Here is a 26,668-nt window from a genome sequence, read left to right as displayed (position 1 = left end):
TTGTATTTATTGCTAACAACATTTGCAGAAACATTTTTGGCTGCAAAACTATTCGGGAAAAATAAATATTATGTATTTCTAAAAAAAAAGTGTAGAAAATCGTTATGTTATTGCTTACCTTGCCCTCATCCCTCTCTACACGCATCTCTTGTGTCGCTACCTAAATGAGCGTTTACATTTCCATCTGTCGTTCCCGCTTACAGTTTACCGAGCTGCCGCGGATATGCAAACACAACAGCAGATCGTCCGCTCGGTTTCGCTGCTAATTTCCGACATTAAAGGAAAATCAGTCGTCAGCGCACCGCCGCTGATTAACAATTAATGCAACACTTCCCATATCACCATATATAGAAACAGAGAGATCGTTTCTATTCGCAAGGTCGAGTTATTATACAGTTTATGCCTGTGTTGCCTATGGCATATACCATTACTCAGCATCAAATAGTGATCGGCGTGTTGCAGCTATAACCCTCGCCGGACCTATTGGTTTTCTACATACGCCCCGGCCGAGGGGGGGGGGGGGCGGGTACGACCCCCCCTCGCCGTTTCGCCCCTGGTGGAGCTAGCGCGTCGCGGAAAAAACGAGCGTGTGCGCCGTTACGAGACGCAGAGATTGGTACCCGATTTTAAGGTCCTAGGTCAACCGGTGACCTCTGAGGTCAGGTCAAGTGCCCAAAGGTACGGTTCAGTTTTTGGTGAATAACTTCGCGGAAAATGGCCGCAGAGCCGCGATTTTGGCAGCATCGTGTTCGCCTCGCTCAGGCGCGTCGAATGATATACTTTTTGTTCGGGTCAGGTCAACTTGGGGTGTTGACCTCAGGTCAAGGTCAGGTCAGCACCCTAAGGTCACGAAGTTGGTCGAAAGGGGTCATGTCGCATATCATTCGATTCGGCAGGTCTTCCTGAGTCCATTGGTGGCTTTCCCGGCTCACTAGCTCAATTTGATCAAGAGTTATTGACGAAAAACTAATATGACCTTGATGACGTCATAAATGACGTCACGAAAGGTCAACATTGCAAAAGTGACGCATCTGACCTTGCAAGGAGTGCATCAAATCACGATTCTGTGTGCTTGAGATAGTTGGAGATCGTTCCCGGCGCCAGAATAGCAGTTTGGATTTTTCCCCATTGACTTATAATGGTGAGGTCACGAAAATGACCTGACCTCATATGACCTTTAGGAAAAATCCGAGATATACAAGTTGTGAGACTCATAATGGATACTAGATCCTGCAAGTTTCATTTCCCTGTGACATCTCCTCTGGCAGTGAGGGCGTTGCGAAGTTGCGACATCTGAAGACCGTGCAGAGGTTCACTTATGACGTCATAGGTCAGTGACCTGACCTGACCCAAAAATGCGGTTGGTGTCAAAAGATGCGGCTTGGATCAAAGGTCAGGTATGCCAAGTTTCAGCTCTCTACCGCCGGCGTGTTCGGAGCTATCGCGAAAAAACCCTATGGGGGGGGGCGGCACCCGCCCCCCCCCCCCCTCGGCCGGCGAGGGATAAACTATGCATCACGGCTAATTTTTTTGGACACCGATTCTCAAAACATCAATATTCTATTGCTCTACAATTTATTTCTTAATCGGATGTTTCAGTAAATTCGTTCAATGCTAATAAAAAGTGGGTTGTTGATCTTTATGTCATCAAGCACAGTTGAACTGCATGACCCAGAATTTCTCTGAATGGAGTCCGTGGCAGACCACCCGAGGCCCCGGCCGTCGCAGGTGTCATGTCTGAACCTATCTGTGGAGATCATAGACGCACCAAGAAATAGCATACGAATTTCGGCTAACCAAATCAAATGTTGTGTGCTATGGTAATCAAATGTTGTGGTAACTTTGTGTGCGGACAATTTCTGCCAGGATTAAAAATGCCAAGTACAAAAAAGCGAACTTGATAGAAATGTATGTGATAGATTCATTTATATAGTCACCTATATGACAGCACATTATTTTATCGAAACTGCATTTGGGAACGCGCAAGTATCCCTATCTGAATTTCACGTACAAACAGACATCGATGCTGTTTTCAACGAACACATTGACGCTGACTCCAAAGGCAAAACTAGCAGATAAAAACGGAAACCTACACTCACTACTGAGTGATATGAGCAGCATCTTGCTTCATTGTGCATGATGACGAACACCTTTCGTGTACATCATTCCATTAACACGCCTTAGCGTCCGTTGACGCTCTGAGGGATATCACGAGGTGTGCGACTGAGATGAAAGGCTACCGTGCCGACGGCAAGTGAATGAGGATGCCTGCCGGGCTTCAGCTGCAGAAGATTCGTCTGCACAACACAATATAGCCACCTCTGAGCGGGGACTGAATAGCGCCTTAGCAAGGACGCGTCTTGATGATACAGTTCAACAGCGAGTCCATATAAAACGCGATTATTTGGCATATTTGCCGCATAAAATACGATAAACACGAAGGAGCCTTTTCAACTGCAATGTCACTGCATAAATTCTAACCAACAAGTCCTTATATACAAAACAGAACACTTCACCGCACATTTATCAGTTCGAATATCAGATGCAGCCAGTTATTCATCAAATATCATGCATCACAGAACTACTATCAACCTGGAGAGGGTCGTACAGTCACCAGCGCGAGCTGCGACCAGCGCCGGGCCAACGGCCGCTGGCCGTGGCAGATCCATCTGGGCCGCGGTCGGGTCACTACATCACCCGGCCTCCGAGAGCCATAAGTCTTACACGCTGTCGGACGTGGTTGGCCAGTCCGGCTGAGTTCGATCGCGCACCCCTCCCCCCGGTCGGATCTGGGTCTGTTATCCGTAGCTCGGGCCGAACAGCTCCGAATATTCAATGTTTCAAATTAGCCCGTGATGAAGGATTGCCGATGCATATGCAATACTTGCCGGATGGGCGATGAGTCCGTTTAAATTCAGAATGTATTGTTGAGCGGCTGCTGTAAGGTAGAGCTGTTGCCCGGCTTAGCTTACCTATACGAGGTGTGTGTTTCATTGATCTGGAAAGTGTTAAGCTCATTTTGAAGCAGGATGCCTTTTACTTTAGCTATTGAGTTAAATTGGTAATAACAAATTGTACCACATCTGAATTGTATCGCACTCATTTCAGGGCTAAATTGGCCTTATAACTGAAACAAGGCCAAAATGGAATTCACAATAACACCCTTTGGAGCATTTGGTAAGACCGTTTTTGGAAAACGTAAAGCAAGTTCCGTCAATTATTACGAGTGCAGTTACTTTTGGACATCCCATGTTTGATAAGCATTGTGAAGAGCCCTACCCACCTTTGGCCGGAATAGCCAGGCTGCATTTAAAACCCAAACAGATCTATACATAGGAAAGCTCTCGAAGCAGAAACCTCGTAGCGAAACATTCAAACCGGTTTGGCCGAGACTCGGACGCCTGGCCTGGGTCTCTAAAGGGAGTCCATTTAAAAAAGGTTGTTTGGCACGGCTCTAGAGTGCCATCGACCGCAGTACGGGTCGCTGGAGAGTGCCTCTGGCCAGAATGCGAGTCGCCTGCCCCCACCCCCTCCCCCTCCGCTACCCCTCCCCGGCGGCAGCAGCTCCGCCCACGGCTTCGTAAATGCCACATCGAGCGCGCCCAACGACCCTCCTAGCCGAACGGCTGTTGAATAACTCGTCAAAGTTTGATCAAATGTCGTCGGACCTCTTGTTCGGCACAACTTTCCGTAACGAGTGCGGTTGTCTTGAGGTGGCGTGCGACGGCAATGTGCTGAGCCTCGCCAAACGGGCTGGTGGTTCGTCAGCAGCGCCCAGCGGTTTGGTGGAACAAATGCTAATGCATGGTTAGCTAGGAGCCAACTGTTGCACCACCGAGTGGCGCCCGACTTTGGCACCAGGCCAACACGAAATGGGGTAGCTTGTCTTGTAGGAAGCAGCAAAAGTCAAACAACTATAAATTAGAGACTCTGTGCAATGTCATTCTAAATTCGTTCAGAGGCGAAAGATCTGACAGCATCTCAAACACAATACCTTACGGAAAACAAGTCTGCACAACACCTAGAAAATACAAACGTCACTGGCACTGGCCGTCGGCGGCCGTCGCGTTGTCATTCGGACCGCATATGCAGCTCGACGTCTGCGGTAGACACAGACGGGACCAACTTCCTGCCGTGTAATTGCGGTGACTCCATTTGCAGCTCCCGCTCCTCTTCCCAGCTGCATGGCGCCGGACGGCTCGATGACATTAGCTGAGCACCGGTGTCCACTCCCGTCCCTCTCACCAGCTCTGTCTCTCTGTCTCTGTCTCTGTCTCTGTCTCTGTCTCTGTCTCTGTCTCTGTCTCTCTTCTCTCTCTCTCTCTCTCTCTCTCTCTCTCTCTCTCTCTCTCTCTCTCTCTCTCTCTCTCTCTCTCTCTCTCTCTCTCTCTCCCCTCTCTCTCTCATTAGCCCTGACTATGAAGTGCTACCAGACTGACTGGACGACCACAGTTGAGGACAAGGTCCAACTGTAATGTCAGTTCTACTAAAAAGTGAGTGTTACTGCTCGTGGCCGATTACACAGTTCTCAGTTCATTGTCGTTAGCATCTACTAAATGTCATTTTTAGAGCTATCCAGATGATTTACAGACCATTGACATTGCTGAAAACTGCAACTGTAAGCCAGGGATATAAGGGCAGGTCAACGTTTGAGCTGAGTCTGTCACGTCAGTACGTGTGTGCAGTGTTGCGTGAGGTGGTGTTGACATGGAGAAGCAGCAACATTATTGTCACTGTTATTGGCTCGCAAAAAAAACGTTCATCCAAGCGCACCACATTTGATTGGAAATTTTGCCATCTGGGTGATCTTTTAAAGGTAATCAGACAGTCGCTGGTCGCGACACACTAGTGCGCACGTTCGTCATGGCTGCAGCTGTGACACCTGTCGTGACTTGTCCCAGATTGGGCGCGAATCAGGACTATTTATCAAAACCCACACTCGAGTCCTGGGACTAGATGAATCACCAAGGTCGCTACAAAACTGAGAAGCTGCTGGAGATCATTCAGGAGAGCAGAATGCCTAGGTAGCAAATGTACTTACCTACCATTTCTTATTTAAATGCATTCGCTTTATTGCAGACGTCGAAGACGAATGAAACGTCAAATGACCTTTGAAGGTGCATGGTATGAGACGGTAGACGAAACCGGGTTCATCCACCTTCAGTAGCGTTGCTGCTTCTCAGCCGAAGTCTGGCCATGCTGACAAACGCGAAAAATCCCTTCACAGCTCTTAGCTGGCTCATCAGCAGGCGAAATCTCCTCGACGGTCTCCTTTGTCTTCGAGCTCATTGGTTTTGTGAGTACGGAGCCCGGCCACCGGCAGCGACACGCCGGCGGGTCCTGCCGTGCCGAGCATTGGTGAGTCGTCGGCCCCTCTGGCACTGGCATGCCCTCAGCTCCTGACGGCGCCTCACGCTCGGTGCATTATCACGTGAATTATGACTTAATCACCGCGGTTTATTACCAGTACCATGGTAAGCCGCGAGGTGGGCGGCAGATTATTAAATTCAGCCGGCCCTAGTATGAAAGGGGCTGTGATCGACAGGATTAGACGAGGCATTCATAAGGAGACGTCTCGCAAATATGCCACCGCGGTCTCCGTGGTGCGGCATATTAGCCGACCAGAGGGCTGACACTCTGCCAGAAGCAACACGTGGAACAGTGTTGCTACCAAGGCCGTCCAAAGTTAATTCGGATGATTTGTTTATGCTGCTATGCAAGGCATAATTGACACGAAGTATATTTGGCTGTTTAGGTATTTATTGAACTGGTTGAATAGCATCATTAAGAAATTAAACCGCGCCCAAGGAAGGGGGGTCTCAGCCAACTTCGTCATGCTATGTGTGTGTGTGTGGAGGGGGAGGAAGTGTTTGGTCACACCAGCTAAGAAAGCGAAACCCCGAAGCTAAGAAAGCTAGAAAGACGTGGGAAAGGCAATAGGCACCTCGCTACAAGATCTTTCAGATTTATTCAAGTCATTTTTTCGATCATCTCATCGCTGAGGTCACTGGAGGCCACCAAAGTTATATAAATAAGGCGTATCACAGTGAGTTAAATGCATGGCGTAACCGTTCTTATTGTGTTTTTCATAGGGCATGTTCATATATGCCTTCATCAATCATAAGTAAATATCCACAAGCAGTTTAATTTTTCAATAATTTGAAATGGCACATTCAAGTTAAGTAACCAAGTAAAAAAACTACTCAGTACTCGACTAATGTCGTCTGACAGTCAACTATTGTTCCGCGATGTCAAACTTTTCTTATGTGTGTTTTTTTTTCTACAACAATATCATATGGCCGCGACCAATAACTAACTACTGCTTTTCGTAAGGGTATGATTAGGAAACATTACGCACAAATTTATTTCCTGAAAGCTAACTCAACCAAGAGAAATATCCCTGGAAGCACCGTCATAACAGGATGCTCCCTATCGACGTGCCAAGTTTTATTCGAAATGGTATCATCGGAGTCATTTTAGCACCACTGCCGTCCGGCCATTTCTCATCTGTCACGTGTTTCTCAGGCCACTCGACGGCCGCTGCCGTGGGGTTAATGAGCTGCATAGCCACACCCGTCATTTGTGGAAGCCATTTGCCCTCGGTTATGTGTGCTTACAGCCAATTGTGCCATGTGGTGGTGCTAAATAACAGATGGAAGGGGAACGTGACATGCCACTGTCTTTTGTGAGTGCGGCGTCACTCGTGCTAGCGTCTTCGTCAAATCTACAGGTGACGAATAAAGACCATGTTCATAGTACCTATCATACTAATGCAGCATTATATTGAAAGTATCCGATAACAAATTATGATCCAGAAAAAATACAAAATCTACTCAAACTGTTTGAAAACTAAGCAGAGTTGGAGTACCTGTTCCAAATCTGTTAAGCATGAGCATTCAACACTTTCCTATTCAAATCATGGCATGGATTGGTGGCAGTATACACGGATCTGGTTGAAGTAAGCACGGCACGGCGCTGAAGGACGGGGGCGTAGCGTGGGACGGTGAACAGCGTGCCCAGTGCGGCGAGGGCGGTTTCGAGCGTCCACGTCCGTAGTGGCGGGGGCGGCACCGGCTCCGATTCTGGAGAAACGCCTGCATCAGCGATGCGTTACGATACGATGTAGCTGTCTAATGTATATGTTACAGTTAGTATGCGAAATCCGTTAGTTTGCAACGCAACTAGTTTCGTTGCAAACTACCTGATCGGCCAGGTAGTTTGCAACGAAACTAGTTCCGTTGCAAACTAACTGGCCGTCCAGTTAGTTTGCAAACTAACTAGTTAGGATGCAAACTACCTAGTTATTTTGCAACGGAACTAGGTGTGTTGCAACGGAACTAGTTGTAATGCGAAATCGACGAGGCAGTGGCTCTATTTGTCGTTTATATTCAACTTTTATGTAAATTTTAACAACGGTTGTTAAAACAAAGCTGTGTTTTTCTAACGGGTGACACTAGACATACGAATAGGACGGGTGGTCCATTTATGGATGAAAATTGAAACAGTGAATTAACCAGATTCGACTACATAATGTGACGATCACTGGCGGATCCAGAGGAGGGGCAGTTCCGGGGGGGGGGGGGGCATTTTGCGATTTCGATTTTTTTTTTTGCGACACACACTAACACCAGTCACCACCGCCGCCGCACAGAACAGAACTGAACGGTATTGTCCCATATTGTCCCGTGATCCGGGGTAAGCCGGGTAAGCGTGCGATCAAGAATCTGTCTCACCGGCCGATTCCTACTGGGACTTGCCTAGCCAGGTGACCTAGCGGTGCCGGGCCATTCGGTAACAGCCAATGATCAAAGGGCAGGCTGCGTCACAGACTGATCGGTTGTGGAGGTAGGAGCTCGCCAGCGACTCGGTTCTGGAATATTCCTAAATCGGCAGCAGAACCTTTACTTTCCGCTTATGTCTACGCATTTATGGTGATCACTGGCGGTTCCAGAAAGATGGTAAATAGCAAGAAAACGGCGGCGCGCAGCACCGTCAAATTTTCAGTACCTTTCCGGGCATTAACTTGACACCTTCACACAAAATTTCAAGTCCTAGGTCACCTTAGGTCAGGAGTTATTTAGTTCAAACTGAGGTCATGTTCGAGCAAAATGAGCAAAAAACATGAAATCTTGAAACGCTCACAAAAGCTACAGTTACCAAGCAACTTCAAAGCTCTTTATATGGTCATGTAGACAAAAGACAGCGCTACAAAACTGCTATCTCAGATTCTCAATTTTTTATTTTAACCCCAAAAATTAAAAAAAAAGAATATTTAGAAAAAACTCAAAAAATCCCAATGTTATTCTGAATTTCGGAAAAACCGGAATAAATGTGATAGTCCCTGCGCTCTTCTATATACATACCAAATTTTAGATCGATACCTCCTTTTTTGGCCAAGTTATAGCAAAAAAAAAAAACTGTTCAAAATTGATGACGTCATATTTTTAAGCTCATTTTTTAGCAATTCTAGACCACGTAGCGCAAAACAAAACCACCATTGAACTCCCCGTGACGAGTTGTATCGAATCGATACCCATTTTATGCAAAAATATCAACTTTGAAATTTGACCTAATTTGACCTGACCTTGACCTGACCTTCATCGGAACATAATCTAAACTGACCCCAAAGGCTGCCTGACCCACATAATCGTATTTGGCATATAAAATGGACCATAAAACATGCATCACATGATATTTTCATATTGTGACCCTCAGTGACCTAACCTCTGTGACCTGACCTGGTATCAGTGACCTCAAATAGCAAAATATGTGTTTGACGAACATTTCCCCATCGATGATTTTAAATGAAATGCATTTAACTCGATTTTACAACGCATTTCTTGAAATGCCTGTAAACGGTGAAAATTCGACATTTGACCTGACCTGTAACGTCATCGGTTTGACCTAGGTCAACGAAATTGGGTCACAAGGTAGTTCCCTGATGGGGCTATCCAATACCGTTTGCCGCTTGTCGCTATGTTGCGTGGTTATCGAGATCTTAGGGGGGCGCCAAATTGCCCCCCCCCCCCCAGCAGGGCGCGTTGGTCGGCAGACCCCAGCGGGGCGCGGGTTAAACGTTGCGGGAGACATAATCCCAAAAAGTTTCTCCAAATTCCAAAAACCTTTCGGATTTTGATTCCAATCCTTACACACGGCTGTGCAGTCTAAAACAAGTATTTGATTATAAAAGTTGTTCAGTTTTCGTTTCATTCTCATAATAAGTAAATATTTGTCGCTTTTCGGGCGCTGCGTGGATGGCGGAGCGATTTTGGGCGCCCCCCCCCCCCCTCTGGATCCGCCAGTGATCGTAACGTTATGTAGTCGAATCCGGTTAAATCACTATGTCTATCCTAAATGTGACCACCCGTCTTATGTCTAGTGTCACCCGTTAGAAAAACACAGCTTTGTTTTAACAACCGTTGTTAAAATTTACATAAAAGTTGAATATAAACGACAAATAGAGCCACTGCCTCGTCGATTTCGCATTACAACTAGTTACGTTGCAACACACCTAGTTCCGTTGCAAAGTAACTAGGTAGTTTGCATCCTAACTAGTTAGTTTGCAAACTAACTGGACGGTCAGTTAGTTTGCAACGGAACTAGTTTCGTTGCAAACTACCTGGCCGGTCAGGTAGTTTGCAACGAAACTAGTTGCGTTGCAAACTAACGGATTTCGCATACTAACTGTAACATATATGTGTCTAAAGTATATGTTCGATATCTGCATAAATCCATTGACAATTTCTTGGAACTTGCATGAAGCCAGGTACAGGGCTCCCCGAAATGTTGTACTAATCATCAGCCAGGTGTAAATGCCCTGGAAAAAGGTCAAAATATGAAGAGCACTAAACGAAAGATAATCTCAGCCCTCCGTTTATCTAATCTAGTCATGCATATTCATCACCCGTTTGCTAAAACCAGGTTCTTTGTTGGAATATCAGAATGGATCCGATGTCGATACATAGGCGCTTTGGTCTCCTTCAGGGAATTAGGCATTTCGCTGATTTTCAAATAAGTTATGTTAATTGATAGATGGATGAATTGATCAACGCTGGTTTCAATATCGTTCAATATCCTATTTCGGAGTTGTCTTTGATTTCAATTCAATGATATAATGCGTTAGACTTCTCCGCGACGCTTACCAGCGCCGAGCCTGCAAGGACAGGCTGAAGGGAGGGTAGGCTGTACCGGTGTACACCCACGTCCTGCGGTACAGCCTACCTCCAATGATTCGTATAGGTGGTCTGGCGCGACCACGAGACCGTATGGCTATGTCGAACGAAAATGAAAGCATTATTTGTGAATATGAAAACACATTATAAGGCATACTGATTTCAGGACTGATTAGACTGTGCCGTCTTACTATGTGCTTACATGCATGCCTACACTTAAAAAACATCAAAACAAGACCACTCTGCCTCAAAAGCCAAACAAGTTCCCCATCCTCGGCGGTGGCGGCTCGGCAGTGCAGCGTCGCCCATCTGCGGGCTCGGAGGCCGCCACCAAACCTCAGCCGACATTGAAGAGGCGATAACCGCCCGCGGCGTGCCAAACGCTGCGCGCGTGACCTGCCTACATCGCAGGTCATCGGGACGGCTCATCGTGTCCAGAGCGCGGCGCCGCTCCGTCTCAGAGTGGCCAACAAACGGCGCCAATCATGACCATCGCCTATTGGGCCCCGGCGCCTTTTCAGAGACCAGTTTGACATATGGTACTGCCGTGCTGGGTTTGTAAACTCGTTTAGACCCATCACCCAATGGATCTGTGAGAGTTTGTGGGCGCGAGAGGTGGTGAACAGCTTGGGATTTTATCATAGGAAGGAAGTATTTATTGGCTGGCCTGTATGGTGTGTCAGGAGCTGGATCAACATATCAGCTGCGTCATTGTGCTACGCTCTGCTAGGACGTCCCATTGTTGTTTTCTTATTGAATCATTTTCCCTGGCTTTTTGCTAAGGAGGATTTCGACAAAAATATCATCTTTCATTTCAGAGCTTAAAGTGCTGCATAATCTGGCATTCATATAAACATGAAGAACAGTTAAAATACCAAAATAAAGCCATTGTTCGCCAATCAGGCTCCGTGCAGCTCGCTGCCGACATCCGCCTGTCCCGGGGCCGATCCTCTGTGCCCGAGGCCGGCGGCCGTCGGCCGTCAGCACCGGATAAGTGATGAGGAGCGCCCTTTGCGCGCCGCTGCGGCGTTATTGCCGCTTCACCGGGAGCGCTTGTCTTGTTAGAGTAATTGATAGTGGTCATCACTGTTCTATTATTTACATGCGTCCGCAATTAGCAATACGACCGCCGGTTGCGGCGACAGACATGTCGGGAGAGTTGTGGTCGTCGTTAGACGGCGAGAATTGGCTGCGCTGGTGCGCATCAGCGTCGTGACATGTCATCAGAGACAGAAACGGCGCGGGTCTTCAACTGGTCGCAGCCCAGAGTACCTATTTTCGCACGGTCTTTGCAGGGCTGCGCTCCACGGCCGGTCGGCAGGCCGGCAGAGCGCCCGCCGCCGCCGAAATGAAGTGTATTTCACGAGGGGGGCTCGCAGCGGCGGAACAGGAGACATATGGATGGGGGCATCTCTAATGGGCGCGTTCTTTACGAGCCGAAAGGCGATGTGGAGTAAACACATTTCCAGTCACCACGAGGTCGGGCAATACATCACCCTTAGGCCGGCCGTAATGTTCTGCTAAAAACAGCTTCCGCGGAACGGTCCTCCTCCTCCTCTTCCACTTCCATACTTTGCGGTCGCGAAAAGTTTTCATCCAGCACCCATCGTCAAAGACAGAGGTTGGGACAACTGCAACGATTTTGTGTTGAGTTTGCTGGGCATATTCAAACATAAGTTTTCATCAGATTGTTTACACGTGTGGATGACAATCCGATCTCTAAATCCAGGTTTGAGTGCGAAACTTTGAACGGAAGCGGAGACCTAAAAACGTGTTGTTTATCCAGGCCCAGGCTATAATTACGTTTTTATGGTGAATGATACGAAAAAAAATGTTGCATAAATAATGCCAACCACAAACATTACTGAGAGTTTTACTAGAACAGAAACCATTATGCTTGGTGTTTATCAGTACAAAATATATACATTTTGACGAATTATGAGAGACATGACAGCATATTACTCATCAGAAGTAAACCATCAGAAGTGAGCATTCTGGGACCATTTAACCCGCGCGGGGCTGGGGTCTCCAGCCGAACGCGCGGGGCTGGGGGGGGGGTAAATTTTACCCCCCCTGTTATCTCCCGAACTAATGGTCCGATTTGAAAAATTCAAACGCCAATCGAAAGCTCTCATCACGAACTACTAAAAACATGTACTTAATTTAAAGTTTGAGGTCAAGGTCAAGGTCAGGTCAAGGGTACAAATTGCAAGTTTCTACAGTATCGGCCTTGCACCGTAGTTGCCGAAGAATGGAGTCATGGACTGAGACTGATCGCCCAAAACGTGTTCTTAGGCTACCAAGACAATATTCGTTGCATACAATATCATTCAGAGGTCAAGGTCAAGGTCAGGTCAGGTCAGGTCAGGTCACCAAAAAACAAAATATAGAAAAGGGCATGTGCGACACATGTTTTATGGGTCATTTTACTCATAGAATTCAATAGGCACACTCAATAAGTGATATGGACCACCGCTGGATGGATTTCAGGTCGAGGTCAGGTCAAGGTCAGGTCAAGTGAGGTCAAATTTTGAAGTTGGTTGTTAAGGCCTAAAAAGGTGTCTATCTGATGCAGTTTTTCACGGCGAATCGAATGGTGCTATTTTTGTTTCCGTACGAGGTCTAGAACTTCCAAAAAAGTCATTTTTCAAAAAAATTGTGTGTCGTGACGTCATAAAATTTTGAATAACTCCCACATTTTTGAACCGATTCTTCTAAAATTTGGTATGTAGGTGCACATAGACCACTTCTCTGACATATATTCCGGTTTTTTCGATAGACTCAAAATTTTGGATTTTATAATGATTTTCCCAAAAAAGTCAGTTTTTTGAAAAAATTTAGGCCAAAATCCAAAATTTTCAAAAAACCGAGATAGCCATTTGATAGACAAAGTAAAATTACGTATAACCTTTTTTGTTACGTCTTGATTCCTTTAAAAATGAAGATGTTAGCGGCGTTTGAACTTTTGCCGTTTTTGAGGCGAAAATGGCGAACATGACGTCACTAAAACGTCAATTTCTCAAAAATTTTCCGACGGATTTCGCTCAAATTTTCAGGGAACGTGTCAAATTGATGTAAGAAAAGGTACTGAAAGTTTGGCGGCGCTGCGCGCCGCCGTTTTTGAGATATCGCAAAAATTCGCGAGGGGGGGTAAAATTTACCCCCCCCCAGCCCCGCGCGGGTTAAGCATTAGCTAGGCTCATTTATAACTACGTATACCACCGACAATCGACATCCTTTCCAGCGGTGGTGTTACCCAAACAAACTAACCTAATTATCCGAAAACCAAGCAGCCTGTTTGATCAGCAATCAGTAATTCTCTCACTACCCGCGTGACCAGCCGCCGAGCAGAGCCACAGCTGTGCCCTATGCCTCCAAGCCTGGGGGTAGCCAGGGGCAGGGCACATCCCGGGCATGGGTCAACAGCTTCGGCTAACAGAGCTCTGATCGACTGGATGTCGATACAACTACTGCCGGTCACTGGACGACGCCATCGGAAATGGCTGCGTCCACAACCGGAAACGGTCACTTCCGGAGCCGTGAGAACACTTCCGGACCGGCAAGACCACTAACGGGAAGGTGAGAATACTTCCGAAGCCGTGCTAATACTTCCGAGGAGGTGAGAGCAATTCCGGGGGAGTGGTTTCGATTTCAATCACAGTCGGGAACTAGAGCATCTTAACCCGCGCACCGACGGGGGTCTGCGCCAACTTCGCACCGACGGGGGGGGGCGGATGACCGCCCCCCCCCCCTGAGATCTCGAGAACGAAGCAAGATAGCGACAAGCGGTAAACGGCATCGGATACGCACGGCCAAGATCTACAATTTTTACTAAGGTCATTTTCAGGTCAGGTCAAAGATGACGTCACAGGGGTCGAAAAAGTCAAAATGGCGGCGCTAGATATGGAGAGAGTTTTTCTCGAATAACTTTCGAATTAGTCAAGATATGAACAAACTAAGGGCATCATCGTGATCCTCTCGTCAATCCGCATCGAATGATATATATGTTGACCTCGAAAGGTCAAGGTCAAAGGTTGACCTCAGGTCACGTGACCTCGAGGTCATCATTTATATCATTCGATGCGTCTTGACGAGCTGAACACAATGAGACCATCCACGCGTCTTTATCTTGTTCCTGTACGGAGTTATTGGCCAAAAACCTTTGGTGACCTTTGATGACGTCACATGACCTCACAGCTGCCCAACAGCAAAACAGACCTCAAGGTAGTGAAGGTTGATCGTATATGAAGTCATGTGTGGTATATGGGGCCATTCCGACCCGTTTTAGTGGTAAAAACAGGGAGTTGATTTTCCCCCATTGACTTATAATGGGGAGGTCGCGAAATTGACCTGACCTTAGGTCACCGATATCAAAATTCCGAGATATACAAATTGTAGCTACTAATGACCTAATAATATCCTGCGACTTTCAAAGGCCTCCGACATCTACTGTAGCTCTGGCACGGTGACAAAGTTGCAAAAAAGTGATTTGAGGTTGGGTCATTCAAAGTGACCTGGTGACCTGACCTTAAAAGGTAGGAGGTTCAAACTTGCACACCATGTGTAAAATTGATGAGGTTATAGTCATACCAAATTTCGCGGCGCTACGCGCCGCGGTTTTCCCGCTATTCGCGAAAAACCTCAGGGGGGGCGGATATCCGCCCCCCCCCGTCGGTGCGCGGGTTAACCCGCGCACCGACGGGGGTCTGCGCCAACTTCGCACCGACGGGGGGGGGGCGGACGACCGCCCCCCCCCCTGAGATCTCGAGAAGGAAGCAAGATAGCGACAAGCGGTAAACGGCATCGGATACGCACGGTCAAGATCTACAACCTTTACTAAGGTCATTTTCAGGTCAGGTCAAAGATGACGTCACAGGGGTCGAAAAAGTCAAAATGGCGGCGCTAGATATGGAGAGAGTTTTTCTCGAATAACTTTCGAATTAGTCAAGATAGGAACAAACTAAGGGCATCATCGTAATCCTCTCGTCAATCCGCATCGAATGATATATAAGTTGACCTCGAAAGGTCAAGGTCAAAGGTTGACCTCAGGTCACGTGACCTCGAGGTCATCATGTATATCATTCGATGCGTCTTGACGAGCTGAACACAATGAGACCATCCACGCGTCTGTATCTTGTTCCTGTACGGAGTTATTGGCCAAAAACCTTTGGTGACCTTTGATGACGTCACATGACCTCACAGCTGCCCAACAGCAAAACATACCTCAAGGTAGTGAAGGTTGATCGTATATGAAGTCATGTATGGTATATGGGGCCATTCTGACCCGTTTTAGTGGTAAAAACAGGGAGTTGATTTTTCCCCCTTTGACTTATAATGGGGAGGTCGCGAAATTGACCTGACCTTAGGTCACCGATATCAAAATTCCGAGATAAACAAATTGTAGCTACTAATGACCTAATAACATCCTGCGACTTTCAAAGGCCTCCGACATCTACTGTAGCTCTGGCACGGTGACAAAGTTGCAAAAATGTGACTTGAGGTTGGGTCATTCAAAGTGACCTGGTGACCTGACCTTGAAAGGTAGGAGGTTCAAACTTGCACAGCATGTGTAAAATTGATGAGGGAATAGGCATACAAAATTTCCCGCGGTTTTCCCGCTATTCGCGAAAAACCTCAGGGGGGCGGATATCCCCCCCCCCCCGTCGGTGCGCGGGTTAAGTCAATTTCGAACAATCACCCATTCGTAGAAATTCCATAGACGACTTACAAGTAGGTCATAGCAATGTAATACATTTGTTGAAGACGTTTGTGTGGTGTAAGCATAACCACTATACCACTGAGAGATAATCAGAACATAAATATGCAGCGAAACGGGCCATTGCTGGTTTAACTGACATCTAGAAGAAAAGGTCGAGCTTCGTGTGCAACTCATATCTCTGGTGATGGCCATATAGCCATTTTCCCGTTGGAATGGCTTCTCTGTTGATGGAATCATGACCATAAGCTTGTCAATCTGGTTTATTTTGAGTTGAAAATTCCAAACGGAAATGCGTGCTGCTGATAGTAAGGTAAATGCATTTAAAAAATAACTTCAATGAGAAGGCAATAATTATGTATTTTTGGCTTCACCACCATGTTTGAGGAAAGGGTCCTGCAAACTGTTCGCTTCAGATGGCGAGCTATAGGGAAATATGAGCTGAAATGATCATTCAATGGTACCTCATGACGGCGCTGAATCGATATAATTAACAAATTAACATATCGGTGTCACTCATTAATACCATAGCGCGGCTTACCATTCCCATCATTCGAACAAACGCTATTGAAATATGCAGCCGTAAAGCCGAAGTCATGCGGGTCCACAGCCTACCACGGCAGCCAGAATCGATGAGCCATCAGACAGGGTCGGGCGCGCCGCACTCAGCGATATGAAATTCGGAGCAGATGCAAACAGCCCGGTGGACTCGACGCCTTTCGCTGGCGTCAGTTCCGACTTGGAAATCCAGATTTCATCGAGCCATCGCGTCCTTGGTGGCAGCACCCGATTGCGTATGCTGTTATGAAGCCATATTTCAGTGGTGGCAGATTGTTCAAAGGCAGGATCAGAGGGCGAATAGAGTAGCCCGATTTCATATCGGACTAAAAGACTCGATCGGCCGGCTCGCTGGCACGCCGCCGACGGTGGAGGCGGTGCCTCGAAGTGGTTGTCGTTTTGCTCGAGCCAGTTCAAAACAGAGGCAAAAAGGGAGGGCGGATAAGAACTACTTGTCGCGATGGCTGCGATGATGGTCGAACTTGAGGCGCACCGTGGCATCAAGCACAAAGGCAACAACACCCGAAATGCTGGTGTTATTCCTTGGCTGATGTAAAGCGTTTCCGGCTGAAGTCGTTCTCATTCCTGGAAAAAGACGGTTGTTCGCAAGCGCAACCTGTTTTATCAAAAGCGCTATTGGAAAGCTTTAGAATCATGTGATGCATTCTAATTTTGCGCATGTTTTGGTACCTTAATGTTGCGAGACTAACTCGATCTGTTAGACAACGACAGCTAACGCGCCTGCCGCTGCGACTTTTCATTGTGATGTTCGTCTAGAAATGACTTACAAAAACACAACCTAAACGAATTAAAAGTGCAACATCAATGCTTTTAGCAATAGCACTTCTAGATAAGCCCCTACTTCAAATATGTAATATTCCCCCTCTCCTAAACAGACCATCTCGGCAGGAGTGTTGCCAATTGCCATGTAGGTTATGTCATTGCCGTGTGTAAGTACAGGGTGTCCCAGAAGTCTTGAAGCTTTTTTATTTTTGTCGTGTGACCCTGCTATGCCACCGATTAAGGCAAATGACGCCTCAAACGAAAGAGAATGAACTGAAATTTTGTATTTTCATGCGTAGAACACCACTTTAGTCAGGTGGCCCCCGTTGTGAGTCGCACAAGATTGAGCACGAGAGATCACGTTCTTCGCTGCCGCCAAGATCTCCCGGTTTGCGAAACACCGGTGTCGCCATGCCCGTTTCTGGTCAGCTTCAGAGCCTTATTTCATGAAGCGAGCCAGCCGCCAGGAAACAGAGTATTGGATCTCCGAGAAAACATTAGCAACATAATGATTTACTGATCAGAAAGTCTCCTGACATGTTTGCACGCATCCATTACGGAAATAAGGCTCAGCTGCTTGAGCACGCTAAGCAACAGCCCGTTGTAATCCTTCGATTCGTCGCATTATTATGGGGCTAAAACAAATATCAACCCGTCGGAAATATATGTCGCTAATATTATGTCCCTCGCTTCAGGGAATAAGACTCTGAAGCTGACAAGAAACGGGCATGGCAACACCGGTGTTTCGCAAACCGGACGATCTTGGCGGCAGCGAAGAACGTGATCTCTCGTGCTCAATCTTGTGCGGCTCACAACGGGGGCCACCTGACTAAAGTGGTGCTCTACGCATGAAAATACAAAATTTCAGTTCTTTCTCTTTCGTTTGAGGCATGATTCGCCTTAATCGGTGCCATAGCAAGGTCACACGACAAAAATAAAAAAGCTTCAAGACTTCTGGGACACCCTGTACAATGTGTCGGTGATATAAAATACCACACATATGGTAAACAAAGAGTGTGCTGTATTTAATAAATGAATGCACTCACCGAATCGATTTTCACTTCGATTGTTATGTAAGATCGATTGCAATATAGACGATTGCATGCATTGAAGTGTATTATTAATCATTTTCCCTGAATGAAATGCTGTTGCTAAAAGCAGTCACTGGTAAGATAATAATTCCTGTTTTGTGTACTTTCATGTAACAACCCTGAAGCATTTAATGAGTAAGTGGGTAGAGTAACCCGACTGACCATAATGACAAGCTGAAAGGATTGATCTATTGCATTGTTCGCATGTAACAGGCCTTTTAAAAATATGTCCGTTCCGTGACACCTATTCGCCTACAGTAAACATTTCATGCGAATTAGCGACCCTTCAGCGAAATTAAAACGCTCCAGCGCTTCACGCTAATCACGGCAACAGCATGATAATGGATGCAATTAACGCCTGAAAATTTGGTATAAATTTATCAAAATTGCACATGTAAGTACAGATCTGCCACTCCTCTAGTTCTTACACCAAGTGATGTGTCACCCAAACTCCCTGTGACGACTTCGCACATATTTCATCCGCCCCTTCTCCAGTTACCCATTTGTCCTAGCATCGACCACACTGTTCCGGGCATCAAATATTGACTGGGCTTCATTGTCTATGTGCCGGGCGCCCGGAACCTTTCCCCAAGGAGTTTCCAGTTCGGAGTATGCCACAGTAAGTTCTGTCCTGACCGGCCCGGTTGGTTGAGGCTCGATGGACACCTTGGTTCGCACCGATGACCACTGGACTGGACGCTCGCAGCTACGAGCTGGCTTGTCTGAGCCGAGGAGCACCTCCCATGAACCAGTTCTGTTGGTGTCGTCTGTGACTGCTCGTTAATATTACTTGTTGATAAGCTGTGATGAGGAAGTGGTGGCAAAATTACGCGGTGGTCCCTTTTTACCACTTACTAATCTACATTTACTTGTTAATCCTTTTTTCAACAAATGCATTACTTTTTTCTTTAATGCATTTTTTACGGCTGTCTTTTTGTAAAGTGTTAACTAAAGGATCTAAGCAATAACTTGGCTGAGAGCTTATTGATATTCGAAGATTATAATACACAACTACTGGTTCAACCTTGAACAAAAATCGCTGATCAAATAATATGTGCTGTTTATCTTTTCAACAGTCCATTAGACCCACAAGCCAAATATGAACGTACTTGCATTTAACATGACATCAAATAAAAACATCCATCGGTGGTAGATCCACGAAAACGCCTGATCCTTTGGTCACACGAGCACAGAACACCCTAATGTCCAGTTTAACTTCTGCTCTAACTTCTGTTGGCCAGTTCCTGGAGGTGGCCCTCCTCTGAGGAGGAATATCTCGGTATTGTGTCCCGTTAGTCTGCCGGATAGAGTGGGGTGCTCCACCGACCTACCAGCTAACTCTTTGCACCTGACCGCGGAAAACGCCAGGTCAGACAGGCATTAACGACACGCCGAACCCAGCTCTTCGACGGATTTAGCTCATGGATACATACCTCTCACACGATGTTAGCGTCGCGATGCTCACGGTTATATTTTCATTTCCAAGATATATGCATGGCTTTATGTAGCTATTCTAAAGTTTATGTAACTGAGTAATGTAGAGTGCGTTGGACAAGGTTCAACTGAAATCGGTCACTCATTCATTGGCCCAGTGCAGGTTAAATCCCACTGAAGTTACCGGACATCCCCACTCTTTGCGCCAAGTGATCTCCATCCTTGGTTCTAGTGCGGGCCACTCTGCACGTGGAACTTATGCGACGGTCAGCCTCCGGAGGCCGATTCAAATGTCGGCGATGGCCCGTCTGACTCGCGCTCTGGCTCGCCCGTCGCCGGCGGCGCCAGTTCGAAATTGCCCTCGGGTATATTCCGCGGCTCGGCGCCGTGGAGCTCGTTCGCTCCAAGCGCGGCAGGCGAGTGTTCCGGTTAATGCCACCTAACAAAGGCCACGTGTCGCAGGACTGACCGCCGGAGTCAGTCAGAGAGATGGGCTGTCATTCTTCACTGATCCCTAACTACCGTAATAATGCTTCAAGTGTGTTGCTGATTTAGTAAGATAGGTATAAACATAAATGGGAAAGCACAGTTGGTATGTCTTTTCATTTCTTTATTATTGATTCGACTTTGTAGACCAATATATATCAGAGACTTCTCTGTATCGATTGAGCGAATGCATTGTTTCAAGGAAATTTGACAAAACTATTTTCTCCGAGCTGATGCGCAATACAAAAAGTCAGTCTCCATCAACTATTGTTAGTGTCCAGACAAATTACTCAGACTGGCACAGTCGTCCATTGGCCGCGGGTTTGTCCCGACCCGACCCGTCCCGGTCCGACCCGTCCCGTCGCCACCGAGCTGCCGTCAGCGGCGGTGGCGAGGTGGGCCTAATATCCGGCCTCTAGCCGCGCGGCCGGGGATTTATGTGGACGATGTTGCACCTATAGCACCGCCGCGTCATAGCAAATTCCATATTGATCTCAATTGGGCCATGGGACGATCCAAAAATTTCATTTCGATGGTAATAGTGGATCGTTTCGTCCCATATGCCGCCGTCGTATTTTATGCGACGACCAGTAATTCGTCCTAATTGAAAAATAACCCAAATACACCGGGCTAGTTCAGGCAAGACAACGACGAAAACATATTTGAAGGACATTAGGTCGGCATTGAAAGCCATATTATTGATATTAAAGAGTTACAGCAACTCAGAGCAATGGCCTCCAGCTATGTTTTTACCACTTTCTCGAGAAGATTTTTACCTTGCATTCATAAATCGATGATGCTCCTTATTTAAACTCGGACGGACAAAACGATAGCTTTAGATGTGATTCATATGTTTCAAATGTGATGACGAGGCTCCGGAAGTTAAATTCAGAACAGCTCGCAAGAATATTGAAATTTATATTTCTGTCTGCGCAGCCTTTCAGGTATTTTTGTTTTCAGTTGTGCTCAAATACATAGTGAAGCTGACATAAATCTTTATTAAAAAGCGGAATTTGGTTGAGTAGTAAGAAAACCTTGGGAAAGCCTTAAGAAACGTAATATAAAATTAACGCCAAAAATGGAATATTGATGAGGGTCTCCAATGGAGCATCCTTATCCAATATGTCCATGACACCTTTTCACGCAGTGTTTGCGGATCAGGCGGATCCATTTGTATTTAGAACTCGTTTACGGTCTCCCTCCCCCTCCCGCTCTCCGTCTCGCGCTTCGGCCACATCCGGCCGTCCGTGACACACCGGTCGTCGTTCCCGACACGGGCTGTCGACGCCGACGAGCCCAAACGTACGTCCGCCGGGCACGGACGGAGCGACGGCGAGGTGTCGTTCCGACGAGCCACCATCAGTCGCAACGAGCCGGCGGTGGCCGGTGACGGCACGGTCCGTCCCCGCCCCCGTCCCCGTCCCTGACCCCGGACCCGACGCGACAACGACCTGAGACGGAGTCTGGGGGCGTCGGAGGCTCTTCAGTAGCTCTGGCTAATGAAGGCATGTGTAGGGCTAGCCCAAATTGGAACTAAGAAGGCGTGGTGCGACGATTTGCTTCATTTTGACTCCCACCTGCTAATTACATTCCTAAAGTGCAAAGACAAACGCGGTCTTGCAGTTTTACACCACTAAAGTATAGCCAGTTCTATTTCTTGAACACATGCTATCATCCATAGTAAAGTCACTCACATTTATATCTGACCATTTATGAAAATCAACACGATGAAAAGTCACAGTAACTAAGAAAAGATATGTGTGCAATGTGCATGCCAAAATGTTAGAAGAGGTAGGTCTCATGCTCTTTCACCTTCCTAGTTTCTTCATTATGGACGTTCACCAGCCGCGTTCGCTGTCATCATTGCCTCATCAAACATCAGTCCCGCGACAAGATTGGATAAGTTTGGACGTGTTCGACACGCCTCACATCCGCTGTCGGTGCTCCTTGACGTCACTTCATTGGCCGTGATCGGTGCGTCCAGGGCTCATTATTCTATATGCTTTTGTACACATAAGAAACAATGACGCATTCGAGCATTTAAGTCCGTTAAAAGAGGCGAAAGGTGGCACCGTTGGCAAAAAGATAGCTAGAAAACTGTAGCCATGGATGGATATGACATAACTGGACTTTTGACCCGCACTCACCATATGTCGCTATCTTCCTTTCCGCCTGACTTCAACCCTTGTCCAGTTTCTATGCCCAAAGGAGCAGAGGCAGAGTCTCAAACTCCCAGTCCACTCACTGGCGACTCATACTCGCCAGAAACGCCTCTAAATAATAATGAGGAGCCACCGTGTCCTGTGGACGACGTTCTCTTGACAGACGAGACCAGTGCGCAGTCCCCGAAAGGTTAACACATGTGTCGACACAGCACGAACTTTGCGAGGCTTCGGGAAGCCACACAGCGATGTGAACCGGGCTAGCACTTGTAACGAGCGAGTAACTCTCCCAAGGACACGTTTTTATGTCTAATGAATTGGGTGACCACGAATATGTTCTGAAAGGAATTCTACATAAAGTTCCTAAATAAAGCATTTCCACCCATATTTATTTGCTTTTAGATATACCCCATCAAGCCAGTTGCAAGAGTAACGACAAAACGCAAGCATACTTACTGTAATTAGGGCACAGCGGCCTGTTTTTATCAATTTCTACCACAGCGACACTAGGAAAACTTGTAACCATACTTGCACCTACCAAAACGATTTTCTAGTCGGCAGAGTTCAGTTCATGCTAGTTTGCAACGTTGCACCCCAGCCAGCAGTTGTAAATTATCTCATCGTACCGAAACCAATGCATGTCTCTCGCGGCTTGCCATATGGATCACTTCAGGCACACTGCCTGGCATTCAATGAATTGGCGCCGAGAACGTAATGCCATTGGGATTCTCATGACGCCGGCCTATCAGGGCGATATTGGGGCTGTGCCGACCGATGGCGACAAATGCTGCGCTGTTTCGCGGGCCGTTGCGGATTTTCTGAAGCCGAATCACAGCCAGAAGTAATGATGGAGCGCCAGCGATGAGCCCCGCGGCGATTGCCGATGGTGCTGCCCGTGACACAAACCGGTAGCGGTTACCAGTCGCTGAGACATGTTATGATGCCCAATAGTGTGATAGGATGCCTCCCGAGAATATGCTGTTGTAACCGTTTACCGTTCCACAGTGCACCCTCGACAATAAGCTTACAGAGATAACATCCTTTCAAAGTTAATTACGCTACGCAACATTCGCCTTTGTTCGCATACTGCAGTATGCGACCTCATGAGGTCCGAGTGCACCTTAATTGCGTCGAGTAACGTTGATGGATGCAGGAAGTTGTCAATAATAAACTAAAACTTTGGCATCATTTTTTTCAATCCAACGGCTTCATAATGTAAAATAGCTTATTGTTTGTGAATTTCAAAAGCAATTTTTGTGGTTGACGGCATGGAATAGATACCATTTATTATCATTAAAAGCATTTCATTTGGTTTTCAAGTCATATATTTAAATGAAAGTGTGACGTAGTTCACAGCACTATTGAACCAGGTTAATCCGCTTCAAACGATGCCATTATCACTTTCCAGCCGTAAATATGTCGTGATGGCACCCACGCCTTATCACAATCTGCATATATGACCCTATTACATAAATACGCAGCGTGACGAGCTTATTAATCCAACGATGATAGAACTCTAAAAATACCCAGAAAGATAAAATCAGCCAACGCAATGTCATCGACCAGTCTAACTAGGGCTCTAAAAGTGACGGAACATGTGAACCGGGAACCGGACGGAACGGCATCTGACCCGCATGAATTTTGTAGTGTCAATCAGCGTCGAGAGCAAACGTTTCGGTCAAGTTGGTAGAACTGTGGACCCCGCTCCGGTGCTAAAACAGAGATGGGCGACGGGAACCACGGCAACGCGGTTGCGAAAGGTTTTGACTTTTCACGGATAGGCTAGATGTCCAGGCTTTGCTAGTGCTTGTCTTTACAGACTCAATATTGCACTGAATGTTGATATAGTCGCTCTGATGAATCGTACAGCAAACATTGTAAATGTGAGAGTTGAAGATTGCTGCTTTTGGCAGCTAGTCAGAATAGGTATACCTAACCAATATCCATATTTTACAGGTGCGCAGCAAATTTAGCCGGTAGCTACCGTCGAAAGCTCAAAGTCAAATGATACCTTTGTCACCTGTTACAGAAACGGGAATGGATACAAAAGTATTGACATAACGCTTCGATTGGATCAACTAAACCACAAGAATGCCATCATTTAATGCATCTGAAGTAGCATGGGAACGGCGTGACTGGAGGCAAAATGTGGCCACCTCTCGAAAATGTCCGAGGGTCTGCTGGAGTCAGGGTGCCCTCCCAACGGCCACCGTCCCGGTACCTTTTCCGTGAACAGTCACTTGACGATTTCCGAATCAGCATAATTCCCTATGAAAGAAGCTGAGTTATGCGGCGTGTTGAACTGATCCCAAAAGACAGCTGTGTGGAAAAGTTAACAAAAAAGTGTACGCAATACGTACCCTAGCACTTAGCGCCAATTTACATTATCAGAAACGTCCAAACGCACCTAACTAAGCTACTTTGAATCACATGAGCCGTCTGGTCGATCTCCTAATCATAACAGCTCTAGCACTAGCACTAACGACCCTACCTATCACTTAGACCTAGTTCTCTTATCGTGGTGACCCTCTTATACCTCAAACTTGCTCCCCGGAGCCAATGACCAGACCACAGCGGGCCTCAACGACAGAAAGTTGGCCACCGAACCTGATGCAGCCCTACAAAGAGCCACTTCGATAGCCTCATCTAACCAAAGTTGGTCCGGACCGGGCATGTCACGTACTAAGCCGGTCGGCGAGCCTTTGGTCCGAAAGGCCACGCGAACGGACGCTTGAAGGGCCACTCGACACGTCTCAAAGAACTTGTTCGGTAACTCCCCGCGAAGTTTCCGGGGACGGTGCGACGGTGAGAGATCAGGATGCAAACTGTCACTCACCGTTATCCGTGATGCCACCGACGCCGATGACTGAGATGACGAGCACGTGTAGAACAGCCAGGCTGCGGCGAGGGAGACCCGGTGCAGATTGCTTCATGGTTCCGTCTTCGTTTTGACGTCTAGCCTTCGGCTCTAGGTCAATCAATCAGTCAATCTCCTGAGCCTAGCCTGGTCCAGAAAAAGTATGTAACCGTAAACCTGGTCACCCTACCTTGCCAGCCATCTGACACTTCCTACTCATGTCCAAAACACGTGGTCCGGAGCAAACTGCCCTCGCCGAACAATCCAAAAGTCTCAGCCACTATAAAGACCTGCGCTTGTCGGTCTTCAAACTCCAGTCTCCTCTGGATACCTGGGATGACTGCGGCAGGTCACAGCGGGTCCACCTGATTGCGCCCGGGATGACCCGTCTTGCCGGGGGCGGTCGCGGCCGCTGCGGGCGCAACACTGCCTGGAGGCAAACCAGCCAACCAGCCCGAGCGGCTGGATAGTTCCGTCCGCGGCCACTGGGCGGCGGCAGCACAGTCGGCGGCGGTGCTAGAATTCGGTATGTTCCGGGCGCGTACTTAGGACTAACTACACCGTTATTAGCTGGAAGATGCTCAGAAATGAGAGGATGAAAGCCGGCTGCCTCAGAGCGAGTGGTTGGTGGAGAGCCGACTGAGGCTATCATCCGGGATAAAGGACACATTAGCCGATATCCACAGGCGCGTGACTAGGTTAGCTATCGCGATTGGGATCAGTGGGCAGTTTTGGTTGATCGCAGACTTCAGTGGTGCTGCTTTACCGCTCGCATTACATTTGCGTTAAAAATTGGAGAATATGAAAAATAGGCAAACTGAGGAAAGACAGTGAAGGGAATTGATTAGCAGAAAGGAGGATTGGTAGGCTATTTTATTGGCCCGCGGAGGCAAATAATGTACCTAACATATGGCAGAAAATATATGTAGAACCTCAAACTAGCCTAAGAACAACTTTATCCATGCAATCAGAATGTGCAGCCTAATCCAATGGTCACCACCGTTAAGTCTTTTCCATCCTCAGGATAGTCAAATCCTTCTCCTCCAAGCCTCAAACCCCTGCTCCGAGCTAGACGGGCAACTTTGTCCCATGCGGGGAGCTCTGCATAGGAGCACGCCCGTAGCCGGGTGCAGTGACTACCAGTGGGCTGGGTGGCCTGTCCAATTGGATGGCGGCTCAGCGCCCAGGTAACTCACTAGGGTGCCCGCCTAGACCAATGTCTCTTCCTAATTCTTACTATCCTTCCGGCTCTGAAATGGTCTCGTCAGACCGAAAGGGCCTAGCCCCCCCCCTAAAAAACATACCTACAAAATAATCGAAGGGCTCAAAATTAGGCTACAACTTGTTTCCATTACAATGATTATTATAAGTGGACATTTCTTCAATTCGAATCAAAACCACTTACGATT

General features: G+C 47.2%; 1 protein-coding gene across 1 annotated transcript in view; it reads right to left on the bottom strand.

Annotated features, from left to right (window-relative positions):
* Positions 1 to 25,666, bottom strand: part of LOC122371899 (nephrin-like) — a 50,964-nt gene extending 25,298 nt beyond the window's left edge. Inside the window, exon 1 of the mRNA XM_043348670.1 lies at positions 25,239 to 25,666. Coding sequence (XP_043204605.1) covers positions 25,239 to 25,335 — 97 coding nt within the window. The 5' untranslated portion in view covers positions 25,336 to 25,666. The remainder of the gene's footprint in view (positions 1 to 25,238) is intronic.
* Positions 25,667 to 26,668: the final 1,002 nt, after the last annotated feature.

The sequence above is a fragment of the Amphibalanus amphitrite genome, unplaced genomic scaffold (genome assembly GCF_019059575.1).
Source record: "Amphibalanus amphitrite isolate SeventyFive unplaced genomic scaffold, NRLGWU_Aamphi_draft 001290F_arrow, whole genome shotgun sequence".
Taxonomy (NCBI): Eukaryota; Metazoa; Arthropoda; class Thecostraca; order Balanomorpha; family Balanidae; genus Amphibalanus; species Amphibalanus amphitrite.
The sequence above is the reverse complement of the archived record's forward strand: the minus strand, read 5'-3'. Positions and strand labels throughout refer to the sequence as shown.